The following is a 22,147-nucleotide window of genomic DNA, read 5'->3' on the forward strand; positions in this document are numbered from 1 at the left end:
TCAATAACAGAATATATATTTTTTAAAAATTATGACAAATAATTTGTGAAAACTAGCATGGCCTAGGTACTGGTAAAACAAAGCAATAAACTACCATAATAGCATTCAATATAGTGTTACTAAAATTGGCATAATAAGCAATAGCATATATAAATATTAACAATGTCTCATATATATAAATATATATATTATATAAATATGACAATGTGTATTTGAAAAGTTGTTGTGACACCAGCTGATGATAATTCTGGATGAGTCAGATGATAGAGTGAAACCTGGCTTGGACAGGCAATAATTAGTCACTCACTGAACGTATTCACAACAGGCTGTCAGAATACCTTTAATCAAATAACATTAAATGTTATTAAATACAAAGGGAAAAAAACACATACAATATTCACATTATAAAATAACTTTTTGAAACTGTTTTATTAGAAGCAACAGAAATAAAGATTCAACCCTTTCACTTTTGTAACAACCTTACAGATACTTAAGCCTCAGTGAAGGGTCAATCCACCTCCACTTTCAAGCTATTTATTTAACTTGCATGACTGTATTTAGTCTCCTTCCAGCAAATATTGACATTCATTTGACGCTACGTTCTTTGTTAATGTCTCCTCGTGATACCATTTAAAAAAGTTAACAAATATTTGCTTTTTAGCATATATTCCTTGAATTCATACATTCAACAGCTTTGTTGGATGTCTTCCTCTCTAAAAGGTTAAAGCCTTTGTTTCTGGAGCTATTCTCTTACTAATTTCTAAACCACTCCTGACTTTTTTTCTTCTGCCCTGATTGTACTGGAGACTTCTTCTTTCTCTGAAAGAAACCTGCACACTCACTATCCTTTCAGATGGTTCTGTTTTCCTAATGCTATGAACCAGGCCACACTCTCTAAAAACATTTCAAAAAAGTAGCCCAGACCCTAAATTTGCGAGTTGTTTTTAGCAGTTGTAACGTGGATATTCCAAAAGGAATCAGTTGGTCAAGCCACATAGTTTTAAACAAAACAGAATTTGTTTACAAGATTACCAAATGAAACACAAACAAAAGAGAACTAGATGTTGCCAGGGTTGGAGGATTTGACCTACAGGTAGAGGTTGAATAGGCTAGGTCTGTTTTCCCTGGAGTGTCGGAGGCTGAGGGGTGACCTTGCAGAGGTTTACAGAATCATGAGGGGCATGTATAGGATAAATAGACAAAGTCTTTTCCCTGGGGTGGGGGAGTCCAGAACTAGAGGGCATAGATTTAGGGTGAGAAAGGAAAAATATAAAAGAGACATAAGAGGCAACATTTTCCCTCAGAGGGTGGTATGTCTATGGAATGAGCTGCCAGAGGAAGTGGTGCAGGCTAGCACAATTGCAACATTAAAAGGCATCTGGATGGATATATGAATAGAAAGGGTTTAGAGGGATGTAGGCCAGGAACTGGCAAGTGGGACTAGATTGGATTGGGATATTTGGTCGGCATGGACGAGTTGGACCGAAGGGTCTGTTTCTGTGCTGTACATCTCTATTGCTCTATGAATACCAAATAACTTAACCTATTTGAAAATCCATCAGATCATCTTAATGATGCTGTTCCAAATAATTGCTACAATCCCCCTATATACCCCTTGGCACAAAAGGAATAAATCATACACAGGTTCTCACTTGAGAGATAACAAAGACAGAGGAGGATCAGCATGGACCTGCTTCTTTGGATCCAGCAGCTTTAACAACCACCTGACTGGTTTCACTGAATAGTCAGACTAAACCAAATCAGAGAGAAGCTAAACTGGAAGAACTGGCCGTTTCCCTTTCATTATACAAGTACTTTTTTAAACTTGAAAGCTTTTTGCCTGAGGCTGTATCTATTAGCAATAATCAAATTGTCCCTAAAACCCTTCAGACTTATACATTTCATAGTCTGTGACTTGTACGAACTCCTGAAAAAAACCCAAGGACACCATAACCTTGTTAAAGGAGCAGCATCATCACACTAAAATAATCTATTTCTGTCCCTCTGTGTCCTAGGACATATTATTGTGAGACATCAGACCTTCTTTTTCCCCTGTCTTCTGACCTTAGTTTTCTAAAGCACTGAAATATTAACCTCACAGGAATTGTTAAAGTCTCTCATTTAATTGCATGTCAACAAATTTGCAGACAATCATGTACCACTCACAGATCTCAAGAATGAAACTAAGCTCCTCACACACATAATATATTAATATAGGTCAAATTTAAGGCTAAAGATGGTTCGGCTCACTATAGAATTTGAAGTTTCAAATAACAACATATCAAGTACCTTAATCACAAAAATACAGTTAAAGTCTAATATATTATGGATTAATATAATATAGATTTGCTTATTGAATGAGATTTCATGGCTGTCCACGAAGTTTCCATCTGGTTTAAAATTGCATCTTTATTAATTTGATCAATCCTACATTAGATTTATACTTACAAAGATGTTACCAATAATCAATTCATGTTATATAGTGTGAAAGTATGAAGGCAAAAAGGAAGAGAATTTAGCATGGATGGCAAACTTAACTCTACTGGCAGGTACAGAAGACTTTAGAAACACATAAAATACGTCTTTATTATTTTTAAATTAAGGCATTGCGTGTTTCCACAATTATCTTATCTTGCATGTGACTGCATTTGGAATAAAAAAAAGTGGATATACATAACATAAATTATCCTCTCAGTATATAATAAAGTTCCTTCAAATTTTCACTAAAAGTTATTCTCTGCAAAATTTAATGTGCCTTTTCACTACAAAAATAACTTGAAAACAAATATTTACTATCTTGAAAATCTTAACTCAGGGCACTATCCTTTACTCAATATGAACTGAGAAGTATAATTCTAAATCAAGCAAGCATCAATAAATTAACTAAAGTCTCTATTTGCAATGGTAAATGTTTCAAATGACTAGATTCCAGTAACACGTCAATCAGATGGATCCTGTAATGGTACCATGCATCCAACTGACAAAAGGTAAAACTGACTTAAATATTATTTGATTGTGAGAAATCTATCTCTAATGTGGTCCAACTATAACACAGTTATAGCCGTTCTCATGTAGGTTTGAGCCAATCCCTCCTTGTTTGGTGGTGACAGAAGGCTCAGTGTAATTCTTTTTCCCTTCCCATTCATTTATATTGTAACCTGTTTCTCTCTCCTCCATATCTCACATGTAGACCACCTCCCAACAAACATCCCCTGTATTCAATCATAAGCCTCATTCCGACTCCCACTTCTAGCAAACTCGCTCACTCAGCAGCCACTCTTCTCAAAACCCTCCCCTCATTTCCTTCTCCTCAATCAGACCTTACTCTTGCCCTCGCATCCCGCTCCAATCAAGCCTTATTTCTCTCCCTAAACTTCCACTCATACAGCTCTCCCCTCCTACCCACACATACTCATTCTCTCCTTACCTGATTTCTCCACCTTGCTCAGACTTGTTGTCACTATGCTTAGGAAATGGCTGCAATTCTACTCAGGATAATAGGCCTCAGGTTGAGTCAGAAAATACACCAGGAAAGACAGACGACTGCAGATGCACCGACCTGTACACCACTGAAAGCAGACACTGAAAGCCATCTCACAGACACTTCCTTCTACTGCCCCCTGGACCATGACACCTCCCTTCCCTTCCTTGACCTCTCAATCTCCATTTCCAGCAACTGACTCAACACAGACATCTACTTCAAGCCCACCAACTCCCACAACTACCTGAACTACACCTCCTCACACACCCCCTCACACTATCACTTACTCCCAATTCCTCCGCTTCCAGCACATCTGCTCCCAAGAGGAGCAATTCCGCTCTTGAACATTCCAGATGGTCTCCTACTTTAAGGACCACATTTTGTCCTCCCATGTGGTCAACAATGCTCTCCAGTGCATCTCCTTCACTTCCTGCTCCTCAGCAGTTGAACCTCACCCATCCAACTGCAACAAGGATCGAATCCCCCGGTCTTCACCTTCCAACCTACCAATCTCCGGATACAACACATCATAATCTGCCATTTCTACCATCTATAATCAGACCTCACCACCAAAGATATATTTTACTCCCTACCTCAATCAGCATTCCACAGAGACCATTCCCTCCACAACTCCCTCATGAGGTCCACGTCCGCTTCCGCCCCCCTCCCCCCAACCTCACCATCAACCCATCCTCTATTCCCAGCGTCTTCCCTTGCCACTGCAAAAAGTGTAAAGCTTGCGGCCACACCTGACCCCCCTCACCCCCATTCAGGCCCCACAGGATCTTCCATATCCAGCAGAGATTTTCCTGCACATCCAAACACCTCATCTACTGAGTCCGTTCCTGTCAATGTGGTCTCCTCTACATTAAGGAGACGGGGCACCAACTTGCAGAACATTTCAGAGAACATCTCTGGGATACACGCTCCAAACAACCCCACCACCCTGTGGCTGACCACTTCAACTCCCCTCCCATTCCGCAAAGGACATGCAAATCTTGGACCTCCTCCACTGTCAAATCCAAGCATTCCAACGCCTGGAGGAATAACGCCTCATCTTCCGCCTTGGGACCCTTCAACCACACCGCATCAATGTCGATTTCACCAGTTTCCTCATCTCCCCTCCCCCACCTGATCCCAGATCCAACCTCTGACCCGACACGATCCTCTTGAACTGTGCTACCTGTCCAGCTACCTTTCCACCTCTCTGCTCCACCCTCCACTCCAAACTCTCACCATCACGCCCACTTTTATCTACCTATCGCCTTCCTAGCTACCTTGCCCCAGTCCTAGCCCCCTCCTATTTATCTTTCAACCCCCTTGGACACCCCAGATTCCTGATGAAGGACTTATGCCCAAAACATCAACTCTCCTGCTCCTTGGGTTCTGCCTGACCTGTTGTGCTTTTCCAACACCACACATTTTTACTCAGAAGATGCGTCTATGTTATTCTTGGAACAGCAATCTCCATAGCAAACACGACAGTAAAAAGATGGACCAGGACAGGAGTTGCTCTGCATGTTGCTCATGGAGCATCAGTTATTGGAAGTGCAGTCTTTGCAATCATAACCAAAGACTGGTCAGAAGTGGCAGCTGATTAAAAAGGGCGGGGCTGAATGGTGAGTCTCTGGATCAAGTGAGGCTTAGTTGGACAGAATTCCATGACCCAAATGTCAGAGTTCAACCACTGAAAAATCTCTGTATAATGTTCCAATTCACCACCAACTGATTGAGTACCAAGCATAAACATCCAACATTGTCAAAAGGATCACTGAGGACTACCTCCAATTATTTTTCAAGGTTTTCCATGGCACATTCAGAGCTACTTGATGAGTTGACTAACAGAGCCAAGGAAAAGCATTTGGAGCTGATAGCGTCTCAATCAGAAACTTCTTTTTTACTTCCATTTCTCCAGCCTAAGAATGTAATAAGATATTATGTGATCCTGTACAGCAGATAGACCTTTACTCCTTCATACAAAACAGTTAACATTTGACTGTGAACATCATTCTATGAACAATTACATGATCATATGCCTAATCTTCCACAAAATTTCATCATATAGGCTGTAAAGATACTTTTCAACTAGTGAAAATGCCAGGTTAATGTTAAATGTTGATGAACAAAAGACCTTTGGACGCATGTGGATGTCTCAACCTCAAACCCTAATCATATTTACAATAATAATGATCTTAAGTTATTGCAATTTGTTCAGACAACTTCATGCATTTATTATCAGGAACAACATTTTCCTGATTTTTAAAATAATGAGACAAGCTTCAGTCCATGAATGTTAAATTAAATAAATGTGTGAGTTGTGTCTTTGGAAAGATAAAATAACATTAAAACCCCTCATGTTAAGATTGAACAATATGTAAACTATAAATTTCAAGTTTCCAGTAACATTAAGTTATTGACAAATTACAGTACAAAGAAGTCACTATAAGTTAGTTATTAAACTTAAAAAGTTCTAAACATTAATTTTAGGTAACTTTGCAAAGTGAAGAAAATCATGTACAAAGTCATCATTTCCACATTAAACAAGAAATATTACACTACATTCAATATTTATACAACTTGATGGGGTGACTTTAATAGTCTTAAGAGAAACACATTACACATCTTTTTATTCTATCTTCAAATTAAACAATACGCACCATTTCTGCAGGTAGGTGGTGGTGGCATAAATGCATTAGTTTTCTCACAACGAATTACAGCTGAGCCAACCATTTTGAAACCATCCAAACATCTGTAGGTAACTGTATCCATGTATCTGTACACAGGTCCAAACCCTGCTATTACTTGAATATTTTCAGGTACTTTAGGACGAATACACCTAACAACTGATGACAAAATAATACATTCATCTCTGTAAGATAGCTGTGCATTCTTTAACACTATCAGAAGGTTTACCTTAACTGCTATTTAAATTTTGCTCGACTTCGAAAGCATTCTCCTAACCCTCAGCATGAAAACATTTTGTTGGCAAGGAACCGTCTTTACTGTTACACATAATGATGTAAACAAAAAGTTATTTCTGATCTTCACAAAATGCAACAACATGCAGGTAACTCCAACTCCTGCATTTTGAATTCTTCAAATACCTAAACTCACATATGTTTGTCAGTTTTTGAATCAATAATTCTTTTAAATTTTATTTTTAGTTTCAGTAATTTGAATTGTTATCCTCTGTCCTGCATATAGTAAATCCTCTGTATCTGTGGCAAAACATCCCCAGGCAAAAATCGCATATCTGCAATTTTTATTTTTAACAAGCTCCGTACTTGTGAATTTCATCAGTTGTCAGGGTTCTCAGGAATGGAATCTCATAGATATGGAGGAATTATGCTGTCTAAAGTTTGCTTGAAATATGTTGAATGATCTCATCCACAACATCACAGCAATATTTCAATACTTTTAATTTTTTCTTTCCTTTAGATTGTAGAGATGAAGTTTCTTTTCCCCATTTCATATATTTAATTCTACTTATAATTGGATTCAATACACTAGAATCTAGTGTAGGCATGGTGGTTCAGTGGTTAGCAATGCTGCTTCACAGCACCAGGGACCTGGGTTCAATTTCAGCCTTAGGCAACTTTCTATGTGAAATTTGCACAAACTCCCTGTGTATGAGGTTGTTCTGATTTCCTCCCAAGGTCCAAAGATATGCAGGTTAGGTGGAGTGGCCATGCTAAATTGTCCATAGTGTCTGGGGGTATATAGTCAGGTGGATTAGCCTTGGGAGTTGTGGGGCTTGCAAGAATAGGGTGACTCTGGTTGAGGTGTTCTTTGGAGAGTTTGTGAGGACTTTTAGATTAGATTCCCTACAATATGGAAACAGGCCCTTCATCCCAACAAGTCCACACCAACCCTCCAAAGAGTAACCCTGCCAAACTCATTCCCCTAATTAATGCAGCTAACACTACAGGCAATTTAGCGTGGCCAATTCACCAGATCTGCATATCTTTGGAATGTGGGAGGAAACCAGAGCACCCAGAGGAAACCCACACAGACATGAGGAGCATGTGCAAAGTCCACACAGCAGTTGCCCTACGCGGGAATCAAACCCGGATCATAAATGACCTGTTTCCACACTATTGGGATTCTACTAAAAAAAAACCTAGGTTATAGACAGCAGTGAGATCCTCACATCAACTTTTCATGGGAGTTCAATCAGATACATGACTGGACAATATTGGGGCTCCCATTAAGTCCTCAAGGCAATTCTATCACCGAAAGATTCTGATCATTCAGAAGCCTTCAATTTTTTATTATTGATAGCATCAGTGGCCACTATCATTAATACTGAGATCTTCACTAGAGATCATCCTTGAATTCCTAGAGCAGTTAAGTGAGATGGGGTGGTAATGGCAGGAAAGAAGTGGTTGTTGAGGGAAAAGGGAATGGATCAGATGTAGGACAGATGGGTGCTTTCAGTTAGGGCTCACTTTTCTGATACTGATGCTGAATGCTTGAAGATAAGGGGCACTTCCAGTAGGACACTGGTAAACCCAATAGCATTAGTTACAGGGGCTCTAGAAGTATGGGAGACCTATGCCCGAAGTCACCATTAAATCCCTTAGATTCTGGATGAATTGATTTCAAATGGCTCGTTCATGAGTCTAACTGACCTCTGCCTCCTGTGAATGGGTGTTCAGGGTTCAACCCTTCCTTTCCCTGATTAACTGTGGAATAGTTTTCCTGCCACCTAGTGATAGGCACTCTGCCTTTTACTTGAACCTTCTAGGCTGCCCACCATCTTGTTCAGTCATGAAATTATGAAGTAAACTCTATTAAATTAGAGAGCTTTTGAAAATATTTCTAGCTTGGGTTGTGATGAGGTCATAGATTCGTTTGGCGAGCTGGTGACATTGTCAGTGCATCTTTGATAAAGTGTTAGTGGTCTGTCTCACCTGATATTTATGTGTCTCTGTTTTTTGGTACTTCTGGTTCTGTGGCTATGTGGTTGGTAAATGGGATCCGGAGAGATGTGAGAGAATTCCTTGAAGCCTTGCATTCCAACCGGAACTCAATCAATAAACACATTGAACTGGACTATATACACAAACCACTCAGATACAAAACTGAAAGTACCAAAAAACAGAGACACATATATACCAGGTAGGACAGACCAACAACACTTTATCGAAGGTGCACTGACCATGTCACCCAGGGAGGCGACAAGATGTTTGCAGAAAAACACACCAGATCGGTGAACGAATCTGCAACCTCTATTAAATTCTGTCCTGCATTTCTGACAGCATAATGGTAGCAATGAGTAATGTCATAGGTGAGACAACCTGGACTGGTAATTCAGAAACCTGAACCAATGGTAACAGAGTTTGTTGATAATAGATTTGAAAAATTGGGAACCATTAACATTCCAGTCAAAATAGGATCAAGAGAGGAGGTTGGGTTGCACAATCAAGATGAGCTTCAAGGGAATGGAGTTGGAGTAGCAGTAAATGTAAAAGGAAAATATAAGTTTCGGGCTAAGGTTGTGGGTCCATTAGGAGATATATGTTTCCTAGTGAACTAGGGGAAGAAAGGAATGTAGCAGAGGCAGTTGAGTGGATGGTTTCACCTTCTAAAAAAAATCTTACACTTTATGTTTGAACATTTGCAGTAGAGAATTCAAGTTGGGTGTTATCATTTAATTTATATATTGTAATTGAAAGTAAGCTGTTTTAGCAAATAACAACAGGACTCAATGCTTTATTGGGTCAAGGTAGATATGACATTGGATAGTTAAGGCAGTTGTTCTCCAGAGAGACTCAAATATTATATTATTTAGGGATAATGTGAAATCTTGCAGATGGTATAGGGTTTTCCATCAAAAAGGACAGTGTATGAAGACTGTCAAAAAGTGTATTATTCTTCAGTTCAAAAATGGAAATGGAAATAGATCTGGAAATGAGATGGAAATAGAACAGCTTTAGCTTATTTGGAGCTTGGCAAAATTGCAAATTAAGTTACCAATGGGCATGAAATCAGACTACAAGCAAGTGGAAAAAGGTATTCCTGCCACCATATTTACTTAAAATTTAAATTTTTAGTACCCCACAGTCCAATTGACTGTGTGCAAATTTTGTAATATTTTCCAAAATGAAGGAGTTGATTTGTTGGAAAACTTATCATTTTCATACTCAAACATTGCAAGCTTTTCAAGTGCAAATGCTCCCTCATACCTTAACTATTTGATACTTCAAGCTAACTTCACCCTTTTATTGGAAATGATTCAACTTGTATAAGAACACATTTATAGGAGTAAGTTATTCAGTTCCTCAAGGCTTTTGTGTGACGTAATTAAATCATTGCTGACCTATACCTTAATTCACCCATCCAGCTTAGTTTTGTAACAATTAATTGCTTTAACAAAAATCAATCATCATCAGTTTTCACATTTTTAACTGAGTTTGGCCTCAACAGCCTCTTGGGGGGAGAAAATTCTACAGTTTCACAAATCTTTGTGTGCAAGAAGTGTTTCCTGATATGACCTCTGAACAGTTTAACCTCAGTTCTAAAATAATCCATGATTTGTATTCAAATCCTTTACCAGGGTAAATAATGTCTCTCTGTTTGCCTTTTCAACTCTTTAAAACATCAGTTTGCTCAATTAAGTATTGATCCTATCAATGCTAGTTTCGATCATGCAAACTATACTCAGAATGCTTTAAGCTGGTATCAATCAATTTGTGTTAGACCTGCTGTTAGGAGAGTATATCATTTGAGAATTGCAATGTACAGAGTGTAATATAGTACTCCAAATAACATCGAACCAAGATTTTATATAACCACAAAGAACTTTTAGAATCATAGAATCCCCATGATGTACAAAGTGGCCATTCAGCCCATCAAATCTGCACCAACCCTTCAAAGAGGATCCCACCCAGACCTAGTCCCTTGCCTATCCCTTCAACTCTGCATTTACCATACCTAATCCGCCTAACCTGCATACTGCTAGACACTTCAGACAATTTTGCATGGCCAATCCACCTAACCTGCACATTTTTGGACAGTGGTTGGAAACTGGAGCACCTGTAAGAAACCAAGTAGACCCTGGGAGAACACACAAACTCCACACAGACATTCACCCAAAACTTGAATTGAGCTAGTGTGAGGCACTGTGAGGCAGCAGTGCTAAACACTAAGCCAATGTAATGCCCTTTCACATCTTTGTATTCCACCTCCCTTGACATAAAGGCTAACATTCTGTCAATATTTTAATTACCATTTCTACATGTCCAATATATTTAGTTGTTTTGGGTATTTAGGTCATATTAGCTCTTTCACTTTTTCTAGCTTGTTACCATTTTGAAATATCTATCTTTCATTGGTCAGAAGTCCATAGCCTTACATTAATAAAGGCTAAACTTAAAATTCCACAAATAAAAGCAAAATACTGCAGATGTTGGAGATGTAAAATAGAAGTCTGAATTCCAAATAAAAGTCATTGGACTCAAAACATTAACTCCTTTTGTCTTTCCACAGACACGACCAAACCTGCTGAGTATTGCCATCACTTTCCAGTTTTATTTAAAAGTTTATAAAGTTTGGTCCATTCACTTAAGTTTTCAATAAAACTCAGATCTACACTATTTACTATGCTGCCTAACTTGGTGTCATCACCAAATTTAGACATGGGGTTCTTTTTTTACAAATACTTAAGAATGTATGTAAGTTAGTGTACTAAGCTGAGAGGTTGGTTTTCAGACGTTTTGTCACCATGCCTAGGTAACATCATCAGTGCGAGTCTCCAGTGAAGCACTGGTGGCATGTTCCACCTCTCTATTCATAGGGCTTGCTTTCGAGTCATAGAGATGTACAACATGGAAACAGACCCTTCGGTCCAACCTGTCTATGCCGACCAAATATCCCAACCCAATCTAGTTTCACCTGCCAGCACCCGGCCTATATCCCTCCAAACCCTTCCTATTCATATAACCATCCAAATACCTCTTAAATGTTGCAATTGTACCAGCCTCCACCACTTCCTCTGGCAGCTCATTCCATACACGTACACTCTCTGTGTGAAAAAGTTGCCCCGTAGGTCTCTTTTATATCTTTCCCCTCTCACCCTAAATCTATGCCCTCTAGTTCTGAACTCCCCGACTCCAGGGAAAAGACTTTGCATATTTACCCTATCCATGCCCCTCATAATTTTGTAAATCTCTATAAGGTCACCCCTCAGCCTCCAACGCTCCAGGGAAAACAGCCCCAGCCTGTTCAGCCTCTCCCTATAGCTCAGATCCTCCAACCCTGGCAACATCCTTGTAAATCTTTTCTGAACCCTTTCAAGTTTCACAACATCTTTCCGATAGGAAGGAGACCAGAACTGTACGCAATATTCCAACAGTGGCCTAACCAATGTCCTGTACAGCCGCAACATGACCTCCTAACGCCTGTATTCAATACTCTGACCAATAAAGGAAAGCATATCAAACGCCTTCATTACTATCCTATTTACCTGCGACTCCATTTTCAAGGAGCTATGAACCTGCACTCCAAGGTCTCTTGTTCAGCAACGCTCCCTAGGACCTTACCATCAAGTGTATAAGTCCTGCTAAGATTTGCTTTCCCAAAATGCAGCACTCACATTTATCTGATTAACCTCCATCTGCCACTTCTCAGCCCATTGGCCCATCTGGTTAAGATCCTGTTAAGGTAACCCTCTTCGCTATCCACTACACCTCCAATTTTGGTGCCATCTGCAAACTTACTAACTGTACCTCTTATGCTCACATCCAAATCATTTATGTAAATGACAAAAAGTAGAGGAGACAGCACTGAACATTATGGCACTCCACTGGTCACAGGCATCCAATCTGAAAAACAACCCTCCACCACCACCCTTTGTCTTCTACCTTTGAGAACCAGTTCTGTATCCAAGTGGCTAGTTCTCTCTGTATTCCGTGAGATCTAACCTTGCTAGTCAGTCTCCCATGGGGAACCTTGTCAAATGCCTTACTGAAGTCCATATTGATCACATCTACCACTCTGCCCTCATCAATCCTCTTTGTTACTTTCTCAAAAAACTCAATCAAGTTTGTGAGACATGATTTCCCAAGCAGAATGCCATGTTGACTATCCCTAATCAGTCCTTGCCTTTCCAAATACATGTACATCCTGTCCCTCAGGATTCCCTCCAACAACTTGCCCACCACAGACGTCAGGCTCACTGGTCTATAGTTCCCCGGCTTGTCCTTACAACCCTTCTTAAACAGTGGCACCACGTTAGCCAACCTCCAAGTCTTCTGGTACCTCACCTGTGACTATTGATGATACAAATATCTCAGCAAGTAGCCCAGCAATCACTTCTCTAGCTTCCTACAGAGTTTTAGGGTAAACCTGATCAGGTCCTGGGGATTTATCCACCTTTACCTGTTTCAAGACATCCAGTACTTCCTCCTCTGTAATATGGACATTTTTCAAGATGTCACCATCTATTTGCCTACAGTCTATATCTTCCATATACCTTTCCACAGTAAATACTGATGCAAAATAACTCATTTAGTATCTCCCCATTTTCTGTGGCTCCACACAAAGGCCGCTTTGCTGATCTTTGAGGGGCCCTCTTCTCTCCCTAGTTACCCTTTTGTCCTTTATGTATTTGTTAAAACTCTTTGGATTTTCTTTAATTCTATTTGCCAAAGCTATCTCATGTCCCCTTTTTGCCCTCCTCATCTCTTTTTTCAGTATACTTCTACTTCCTTTGTACTCTTCTAAGGATTCACTCGATCTATCCTGTCTATTCCTGACATATGCTTCTTTCTTTTTCTTAACCAAACCCTCAATTTCTTTCGTGATCCAGCATTCCCTATACCTACCAGCCTTTCCTTTCACCCTAACAAGAATATACTTTCTCTGGATTATTGTGATCTAATTTCTGAAGGTTTCCCATTTTCCAACCGTCACTTTACCTGCGAACATCTGCCCCCAATCAGCTTTCGAAAGTTCTTGCCTAATACCGTCAAAATTGGCTTTTCTCCAACTTAGAACTTCAACTTTTAGATCTAGTCTATCCTTTTCCATCATTATTTTAAATCTTATAGAATTATGGTTGCTGGCCCCAAAGTGCTCCCCCACTGACACCTCAGTCACCTGCCCTGCCTTATTTCCCAAGAGGAGGTCAAGTTTTGCACCTTCTCTTGTAGGTACATCCACATACTGAGTCAGAAAATTGTCTTGTATACACTTAAAAAGTTCCTCTGCATCTAAGCCCTTAACACTATGACAGTCCCAGTCCATGTTTGGAAAGTTAAAATCCCCTACCATAACCACCCTATTCTTAAGGCGGGTGATGTCATTTCCATTTTGTTTTACAAGTGCAAGTAGATGGGGTCTAAATCAATGTGTTTATTGATGGAGTTCTGTTTAGAATGCCATGCCTCTTGGAATTCCTGTGTGTCTTTGTTTCGCCTGTTCTAAGTGTGTGTCGTCCGGTCAAAGTGGTATCCTACTGTGTTTGGAAACTACTGATAATGGGTGGTGTCTTTTGGTGGCTAGTTAGTGTCCATGTGTCCTGGTGGCAAGTTCCTAGATGCATGGCATTCTAACCAGAACTCCATCAATAAACATATTGATTTAGACCCTATTTACCTTTCGTTGGGAAAAAAAGAACCAGAAATGACATCACCCACCTTAAGAAACCAAGACCAATAAATAGAGAGGCAGGACATACCACCAGTGCTTCATCGGAGACTCTCACAAATGATGTTAACTAGTCATGGTGACAAAAAGTCTGATAGCAAACCTCCCAGCTCAGCAAGCTAACTTGCATACTTATCATCCACCTGAGCTACAAATTTTCCCAAAAATCGTTAACTTAAGAATCCTTTTTGACTTCCATCATCATCTCTATTGTCATTCAACCAATGCTTCTTTCCACAACATCACATTCCTTTTGTGCTTTTTTCTTTATTCACACTCACATTTCCTATCTCGTGCTGAAACCTGTTACAATTCTAATGTTTTCTATTCTGATGAAAGGCAATCAAGCTGAATCATAAACTTTGAGCTGAATTTTCCCATTTTGAGTGACAGCATTTTTTGAGTGATACTTGGGTGTCTCATATGTTGTGGGAGAAAGTGAGGACTGCAGATTCTGGAAGTCAGAGTCGAAAAACGTGGCACTGGAAAGGCATCAGGAATGATGAAGGGCTTAGGCCTGAAATGTTGACTCTCCTGCTCCTCAGTTGCTGCCTGACCTGCCAAGCTTTTCCAGCGCCACACTTTTTGTGTCTGGTATGTTGTGGCTCATAGGAGTTATCTCATTCAATCTTCTGCCCTTCACTTCATCAATTATGCATCTGGGCTCATGTTGCCAATCACATGGAACTGGTGGAAAGAGTGGGGAATGTGATCACTATTGCCAGTACTTTCCAGCATTCATAATGCTGGGACCATAATAAAGACCAGCTATGAACCATTTCAGATGCCACAAGCCAGGAAATGCCCTTCACATTATACTATTGTGTTGTTATCACAGAAAACAAGACCCAGAAAGGCGATTTAACTGATCACTTTGGCAAATGGAGGTGCTGATAGACTGATGGAAAGGAGCGCATCGCTTTATCTGGCAGATGGCGAAAGAGAACATGGCACCAGCCTCAGTTTGGATACAGTTGGCAACGTGGATCAGTGCTGTGCCAAAGATAAAATGAAATGGACAGCAGTGGAAGTTGAAGATATGTACTGTACCTTTAAGAGAGAAGGAATGCTGTTCTGAACTGAGAGATTACAAACACCTGTGTATACAAATGGACGTCAGTCCCACAGTGTACTAGGAAATTGGAAATCTGTAACAATTGGCTGTGAAATGGATACCCGAGTTGGGTTGCTGTTTTGACAACGATTCAAATGTAACCAATCAGTTTAAATTATGCTTCAGGATACTAAAACCCAATCAAGTTTGAATTTATTGTTTTTCCAACATTCCAAGCAATGAGATGATCCAATGTTGGGGATATAAGAATGCAGACATTTTGAAAATTGATCAGTGAGCAACTGCCGTAGGGAGTGAAACTGCTGGAAAGCTAATTTCCCATGTAAGATCTTGCTCTCAAAAAAATTAGAAAACACCCTATCAAAGGCACATGTGAAACAAACTCGCAGTAAAAAGAAAGATGACCCATGGAGTTCAGCAACAGGAAAACTGAAAACAGCAAAGAAGACAAAGACTGTGTGATTTTGAGATTAAGCTAATGTAATTTTAATAAGTGTCTTATTGGAACAGCTATACAGTTACAGAGTTAGAGTCAGAAATTAAGCAGCTAAGAGAAAGGGGGCTTAGATTTATGAAGTGTCTTGTTTAACATTTGCTTTTAGAGTAAGAAAATAAATTGATTTTATCTTCTTGAAATAGTGGAATTTAAGAGTTTTCTGTCACTCATATTTTAACTGATTATGAGACAAGGCTAGTGTTGGACTGGAGTGTACAAAGTTAAAAATCTCACAACACCAGGTTATAATCCAACAGGTTTATTTGGAAGTGCTGACTTTTGGAGTGCTGCTACTCCTTCAGATAGTTGTGCAGCAGGATCATAAGACACAATTTAAAGCAAAAGTTTATAGTGTCATACAACTGAAAAGATATATTGAACGAAACTAGATTGCTGTTAAGTGTTTCATCTTTTAGAATGGGTTGCAGGTTTCGTTTCATTAACATGCAAATCCCAGAACTACTTTTAAGTCTCATTCTCGAGAAAGCTTAAGGCTTTATATTAAAAAATGTGACATCTCAGCTCAGACAATGAATTAAAGGTGTGAGGTTGGATTCTGACTGTATCCCAATCTCGAGTCAGACTGGTTCTGTTTTCAGAGTATGAATTTATAAAGTGGTATATGGATTGAGTGCTTGCATTGACTGCCTGCAGATTGTGTGCTTTTTGAGCAAAATAGAATGTATCTGCAAATACAATACTACTTTGGAAGCACAAGAAAATTTTCTGATTCAGAGGCTTGACCTACTCTTGGGAAAGAAGGTAGGGTAGCTGACTGAGGTGTCAGTGGGGGAGCATTTGTGGCCAGCAACCGTAATTCTATTAATTTAAAATAATGATGGGAAAGGATAGACTAAATCTAAAAGTTGAATTTCTAAACTGGAGAAAGGCTAATTTTGATGGTATTAGGCAAGAACTTTCAAAAGCTGATTGAGGGCAGATGTTCGCAGGTAAAGAGGCGGCTAGAAAATGAGAAGCCTTCAGAAATGAGGTAACCAGAATCCTGAGACAGGATATTCCTGTTCGGGTGAAAGGAAATGCTGGTAAATGTAGGGAAAGCTGGATGACTAGAAAAATTAAGATTTTGATTAAGAAAAAAGAAGCATATGTCAGGTGTAGACAGAAGAGATCAAATGGACCCTTAGAAAAGTATAAAGGCAGTAGGAGTATACTTAAGAAGGAAATCAGGAGGGCAAAAAGAAAACATGAGATAGCTTTGACAAATAGGGTTACGGAGAATCAAAGGGATTTTATAAGTACATTGGATAGAAAACTGGCTAACCGGTCGAAGTCAGAGAGTGGTGGTAGATGGTAAATATTCAGCCTGGAGCCCAGTTACAAGTGGAGTTCCACAGGGATCAGTTCTGGGTCCTCTACTGTTTGTAATTTTTATTAATGACTTGGAAGAGGGAGTCAAAAGATGGGTCAGTAAATTTGCAGATGATACGAAGATTGGTGGAGTTGTGGATAGTGAGGAGGGCTGTTGTCAGCTGCAAAGGGACTTAGATATGATGCAGAGCTGGGCTGAGGAGTGGCAGATGGAGTTCAACCCTGTCAAGTGTGAGGTTGCCCATTTTGGAAGAACAAATAATAATGCGGAATACAGGGTTAATGGTAGAGTTCTTAGTAAGGTGGAGGAGCAGAGAGATCTTGGGGTCTATGTTCATAGATCTTTGAAAGTTGCCACTCAGGTGGATAGAGATTGTAAGAAGGCCTATGGTGTATTAGCGTTCATTAGCAGAGGGAGTGAATTCAAGAGTCATGAAGTGATGTTGCAGCTGTACAGGACCTTGGTTAGGCCACATTTGGAGTACTGTGTGCAGTTCTGGTCGCCTCACTTAAAAAAGATGTGGAAACTTTGGAGAGGGTGCAGAGAAGATTTACCAGGATGTTGCCTGGAATGGAGAATAGGTTGTACGAGGATAGGTTGAGAGTGCTAGGCCTTTTCTCATTGGAACGGCGAAGGATGAGGGGTGACTTGATAGAGGTTTATAAGATGACCAGAGGAATAGATAGAGTAGACAGTCAGAAACTTTTTCCCTGGGTACAACAGAGTGTTACAAGGGGACATAAATTTAAGGTGAAGGGTGGAAGGTATAGGGGGGATGTCAGGGGTAGGTTCTTTACCCAGAGAGTGGTGGGGGCATGGAATGCGCTGCCTGTGGGAGTGGCAGAGTCAGAATCATTGGCGACCTTTAAGCGGCAATTGGATAGGTACATGGATGGGTGCTTAAACTAGGACAAATGTTCGGCACAACATCGTGGGCCGAAGGGCCTGTTCTGTGCTGTATTGTTCTATGTTCTAAGGTGAGCTTTTCTGTGTTTGGTTTAATTAACAAAAGATGGTCATCTTCATACTGTGTTATTATCACAGAAAACATGGCTGAGGAAGGCTAATTAACTCATCACTTTCGTGAAAGCCGGTGCTGATAGATTGATGGAAAGGAGAGCAATGCAGACTGTTAGCGAAGAACATGGCACCAGTCTCAGTTTGGAAATAGATAGCAGCATGGATCAGTGCTGTGCCCAAGATATAATAAAATGGACAACAGTATAAAAAGAAGGTTAATGATCTTCTGTGCTCTGCAAAGTAAGTGCCACCATCTTTTCTCAGACCCATAAGGCTGCTGCTCCATCTAATTCTGCCATTCACTCAATATTTCACCAAGGCTCATGGACGACAACACTCAATCTTCAATACATCATTTCTAATCAATGGCTCTCACCCAACACATACTCCCAAACTCCTGTTCTCTGCACTTCCTACTCACTCCTTGTGCAGGCAGCTGGTGGAGGCATAATTTCACATAATTAATGACTTTGAACAATAGCTCTCAAACTTTTCTGCAACAGCGCACGTCAATGATACAAATGATTCCATGGCACAGCTTTCTGCAGCTGAATTGATTGCTCATGTTTCACATTTCATAATGACACATTTTCAAAATCTGTTCAACTCACTACTTTTAACTATTCATGGTCCTAAATCCACATACTACACTGAACAAATACATAATTGAAATTGGTTGGCTCAGAGCAGAATGCAAATTAAAGTAAGTTGAATTTTACTAGTTTAGGGGAAACCTGGGACCTGCCAGTGTATGTATAACGTTTTCTTCTGGGAAGGAATTGATGATAGGGCCACCCACAAATCCTGCTCCACTGATGGGTGTTCCCTCTTGTAGTTAGCTTATTTTGTCTCATTACAACAAAAATATGCATGCAACTTGTTGCTTGGTCATTAGTTTAAACTCTCAAAACATCTCAGACACGGGTTTACAGGCAAAATTAAAATGTTTGCGAATTTTAGAATCAAGAGACCAATGCCTTGTTATTAATTTGATGACTAATTTTCAGAAATTTTAATTTAATTTTGGTTTAGGTTGTTTAAGACGAAACAGAGTATTTCCTTATCTTGAAAAAAAACATGGCACACTTGGGCAGTTCTCATGTACCACATCACACCAATTGACAGCCACTGACCTAAGACATCAGGCTAATGTTGTGAGAAAATTGAATTCAATTCAATCATGACAGATAGTGAAATTTGTAGGTCCAAATTATCAGTTTTCTAAAATGGTATAAGCCACTAGCCAGACTACACCTTTGAACTATTTTGGCCTTCTTCCCTAAGAAAAGATACAGTGGCATTGGAGGCAGTCCAAAGAAGGTTTTCGAGATTCATAGAGTCATACAGCATGGAAACAGACCCTTCAGTCCAACTAGTCCATGCCAAACATAATCCCAAACTAAACTAGTCCCAACTGTCTCCTCCTGGCCCATAACCTTCCAAACCTCCCCATTTATGTACTCATCTAAATTTCTTTTCAACATTGTAATTATGTGCACAGGGAGTTCTTTAGGCAGTGCATTCCACATATGAACCACCCTGTGTAAAAACACTTGCCCCTCATGTCTTTTTTAAACTCTCTTTTCTCACCTTAAAAATGTGCCCCCTAGTCTTGAAATGCCTCATCCTAAGGAAAAGGCACTTATGATTAACCCTATTTATACTCCTCATGGTTTTATAAACTTTTATAACGTAATCTCTCAACCTCCTATACTCAAGTGAAAAAGGTCCCAGCCTATCCAACCTTTTCTTTTAATTCAAACCTTCCATACATGGCAGAATCCTGGTAAATCTCTTCTGAACTCTCTCCAGCTTCATAGTAAGTGGGTGACCAGAACTGGACAAAATACTGCAGGAGAGGCCTCACAAATGTCCTGTACAACCTCTATATGACTCCCTCCTATGGAGGGATTGTACTATTAGGAGAGGTTGAGTATTCGGGCCAGTACCCAGTGGAGTTTAGAAGAATGAAAGGCAATTTTGTTGAAACATTCAAGGTTGTTTTTCTTTGTAGGAGAGTCTAGGATTAGAGGGCATAATCTCCGAATAAGTTGTTGCCCATATATCAATAGGAATTTTATTTCTGAGGGTAACGAGTCTGTGGAATTCTTTACTACACAGGATTGTTGATACTGAAACATTAAATATGTTCAAGGCTGAGATACATGGATATTTAAATAGTTTGGAATCAAGGTTTGGAAGTTCAAGGCAGGAAATTGGTGATGACTATCATCAGATTAGCCATGATTTCACTGAATGGCAGAACAGTCTCAATGGGCTCTATGACCGACTTCTGCACCTACATCTTATATTCTTGTGGTCAATGAGGAGACCTCAACATCACCTGCAACATAATTAGGGATTATCCTTTCCACTTTCATCAAAGTCAATCTCACCCTTGCTTCATTACTGGTAAAATTATCCTAAAATTGGGCTGAGGTGGCCAAGAGCATAGAAATATAGAAAATAAAAGCGGGAGAAGGCCATTCAGTACTTTGAGCCTGCTCCACCATTCAATACTAACATGGCTGATCATTCAACGGAGCACCCTGTTCCTGCATTCTCTCGATACCCTTTGATACCTTTTGCCCTAAGAACTAAATATCTAATTGCTTCTTGAAAACTCCTTCTTGTTATGGCACAGAACTTCACAGGTTCACCATTCTTTAGATGACAAAATTTCTCCTCATCTCACTCATAAATGGTCTAACCCACATCTTTAGACTGTGATGCCTGGTTCTGAGAACATTCCCCATGGCCGCTCAGTCATTGAAACATCTTTCCTACATTTAACCAGTGCAGTCTTGATGGAATTCTTTTGGTTTTTATGAGATTTCACCTCATTCTTCTCAACTCCAGTAAACATAGTCCAAACCAATCCAGTATTTCTTCAAGTATCAGTCCTGCCATTCCAGAAATCAATCTGGTAAACCTTTGTTACACTCCCTCCTAAATAGCCTCCTATCTAACTTTGTGTTGTCTGCAAAAGTTATTATATTTAATTCTCTTATCGTTGATATATATCATGAATAGCTGATCCACAGTAACCCACGAGGCACTGGCTGCGGAAAAGCTTCAGAAAATGACCTGTTTATTCTTACTCTTTGTTTCTTGTTTGCCAACTAGTTTTCTATCCTATGTCAGTACAATACCGTCAATCCCATGTGCTTTAATTTTACATCTCTTATGAGGGACCTTACTGTAAGCCTTTTGAAATTCCAAGTAAGCCACGTCCACTGATTCCCCATTATGAAAGACTACTAATTACATCCTCAAAAAATTCCAGTACATTTACCAAGCATCAGTTTACCTTTTGTAAATCTATGCTGACTTTGTACAATACTAGGAGAAAATGAGGACTGCAGATGCTGGAGATTGGAGTCAAGAGTGTGGTTGCTGGAAAAGCAGAGGACGTCAGGCAGCATCTGAGGAGCAGGAGAATTGATGTTTCAAAGTCCTGATGAAGGACTTATGCCCGAAACATCGATTCTCCTGCTCCTCAGATGCTGCCTGACCTCCTCTGCTTTTCCAGCACCACACTCTTGACTTTGTCCAATACTGTCACTGTTTTCCAAGTACTCAGTTATTAAATATTTTATGATGAACTGTTTCATTTTGCCTATTACTGATGTCAGGTTGAACAATCTATAATTCTGTGTTTTCTCACTACTTCTATTTTTGAACAATGTGGTGACAAAAGCTACCTTCTGATAGGTCCACTTGTTGAAGTACTCTTGGATGTCGATTCATTGGCCTCAAATTTCCTCAACACAATTTCCCTACTAATACTGACTGCCCTCCACTTCTTCCTTTTAGTAGTCCCTGTTTCTCAACAGGTTTTGATGTCATTTGTGTGCTCCTTTGTGAAGGCAGAACTAAAATATGTATTTAATTGGTCTGCCATCACTTTGTTCTCTATTATAACTTCCATGGCTTCTGATTGCAAGAAAGCTACACTTGCCTTAACTAATCATTTCCTCTTCACAGGCATGAGGATATGGTTAGGCTGGTGGTTTGGTGATGCCAATTTGCATGAATGAAAGGTGGAAGAGGACAGTATCCATGGAGCATACAGAGATATTGTAGAGAAGGCAG

The 22,147-nt window shown here is 39.8% G+C and overlaps 1 protein-coding gene across 1 annotated transcript in view; it reads right to left on the reverse strand.

Moving 5' to 3' along the window:
* Nucleotides 1–247: 247 nt before the first annotated feature.
* Nucleotides 248–22,147, reverse strand: part of LOC140467337 (C4b-binding protein alpha chain-like) — a 113,566-nt gene continuing 91,666 nt past the window's right edge. The window contains exons 6-7 of the mRNA XM_072563631.1: nt 6,139–6,324; nt 248–338 (exon numbers count right to left, since the gene is read on the reverse strand). Of these exons, the coding sequence (XP_072419732.1) occupies nt 304–338; nt 6,139–6,324 (221 nt within the window). The 3' untranslated portion in view covers nt 248–303. The remainder of the gene's footprint in view (nt 339–6,138; nt 6,325–22,147) is intronic.

Source organism: Chiloscyllium punctatum, chromosome 45 (assembly GCF_047496795.1).
Source record: "Chiloscyllium punctatum isolate Juve2018m chromosome 45, sChiPun1.3, whole genome shotgun sequence".
NCBI lineage: Eukaryota > Metazoa > Chordata > Chondrichthyes > Orectolobiformes > Hemiscylliidae > Chiloscyllium > Chiloscyllium punctatum.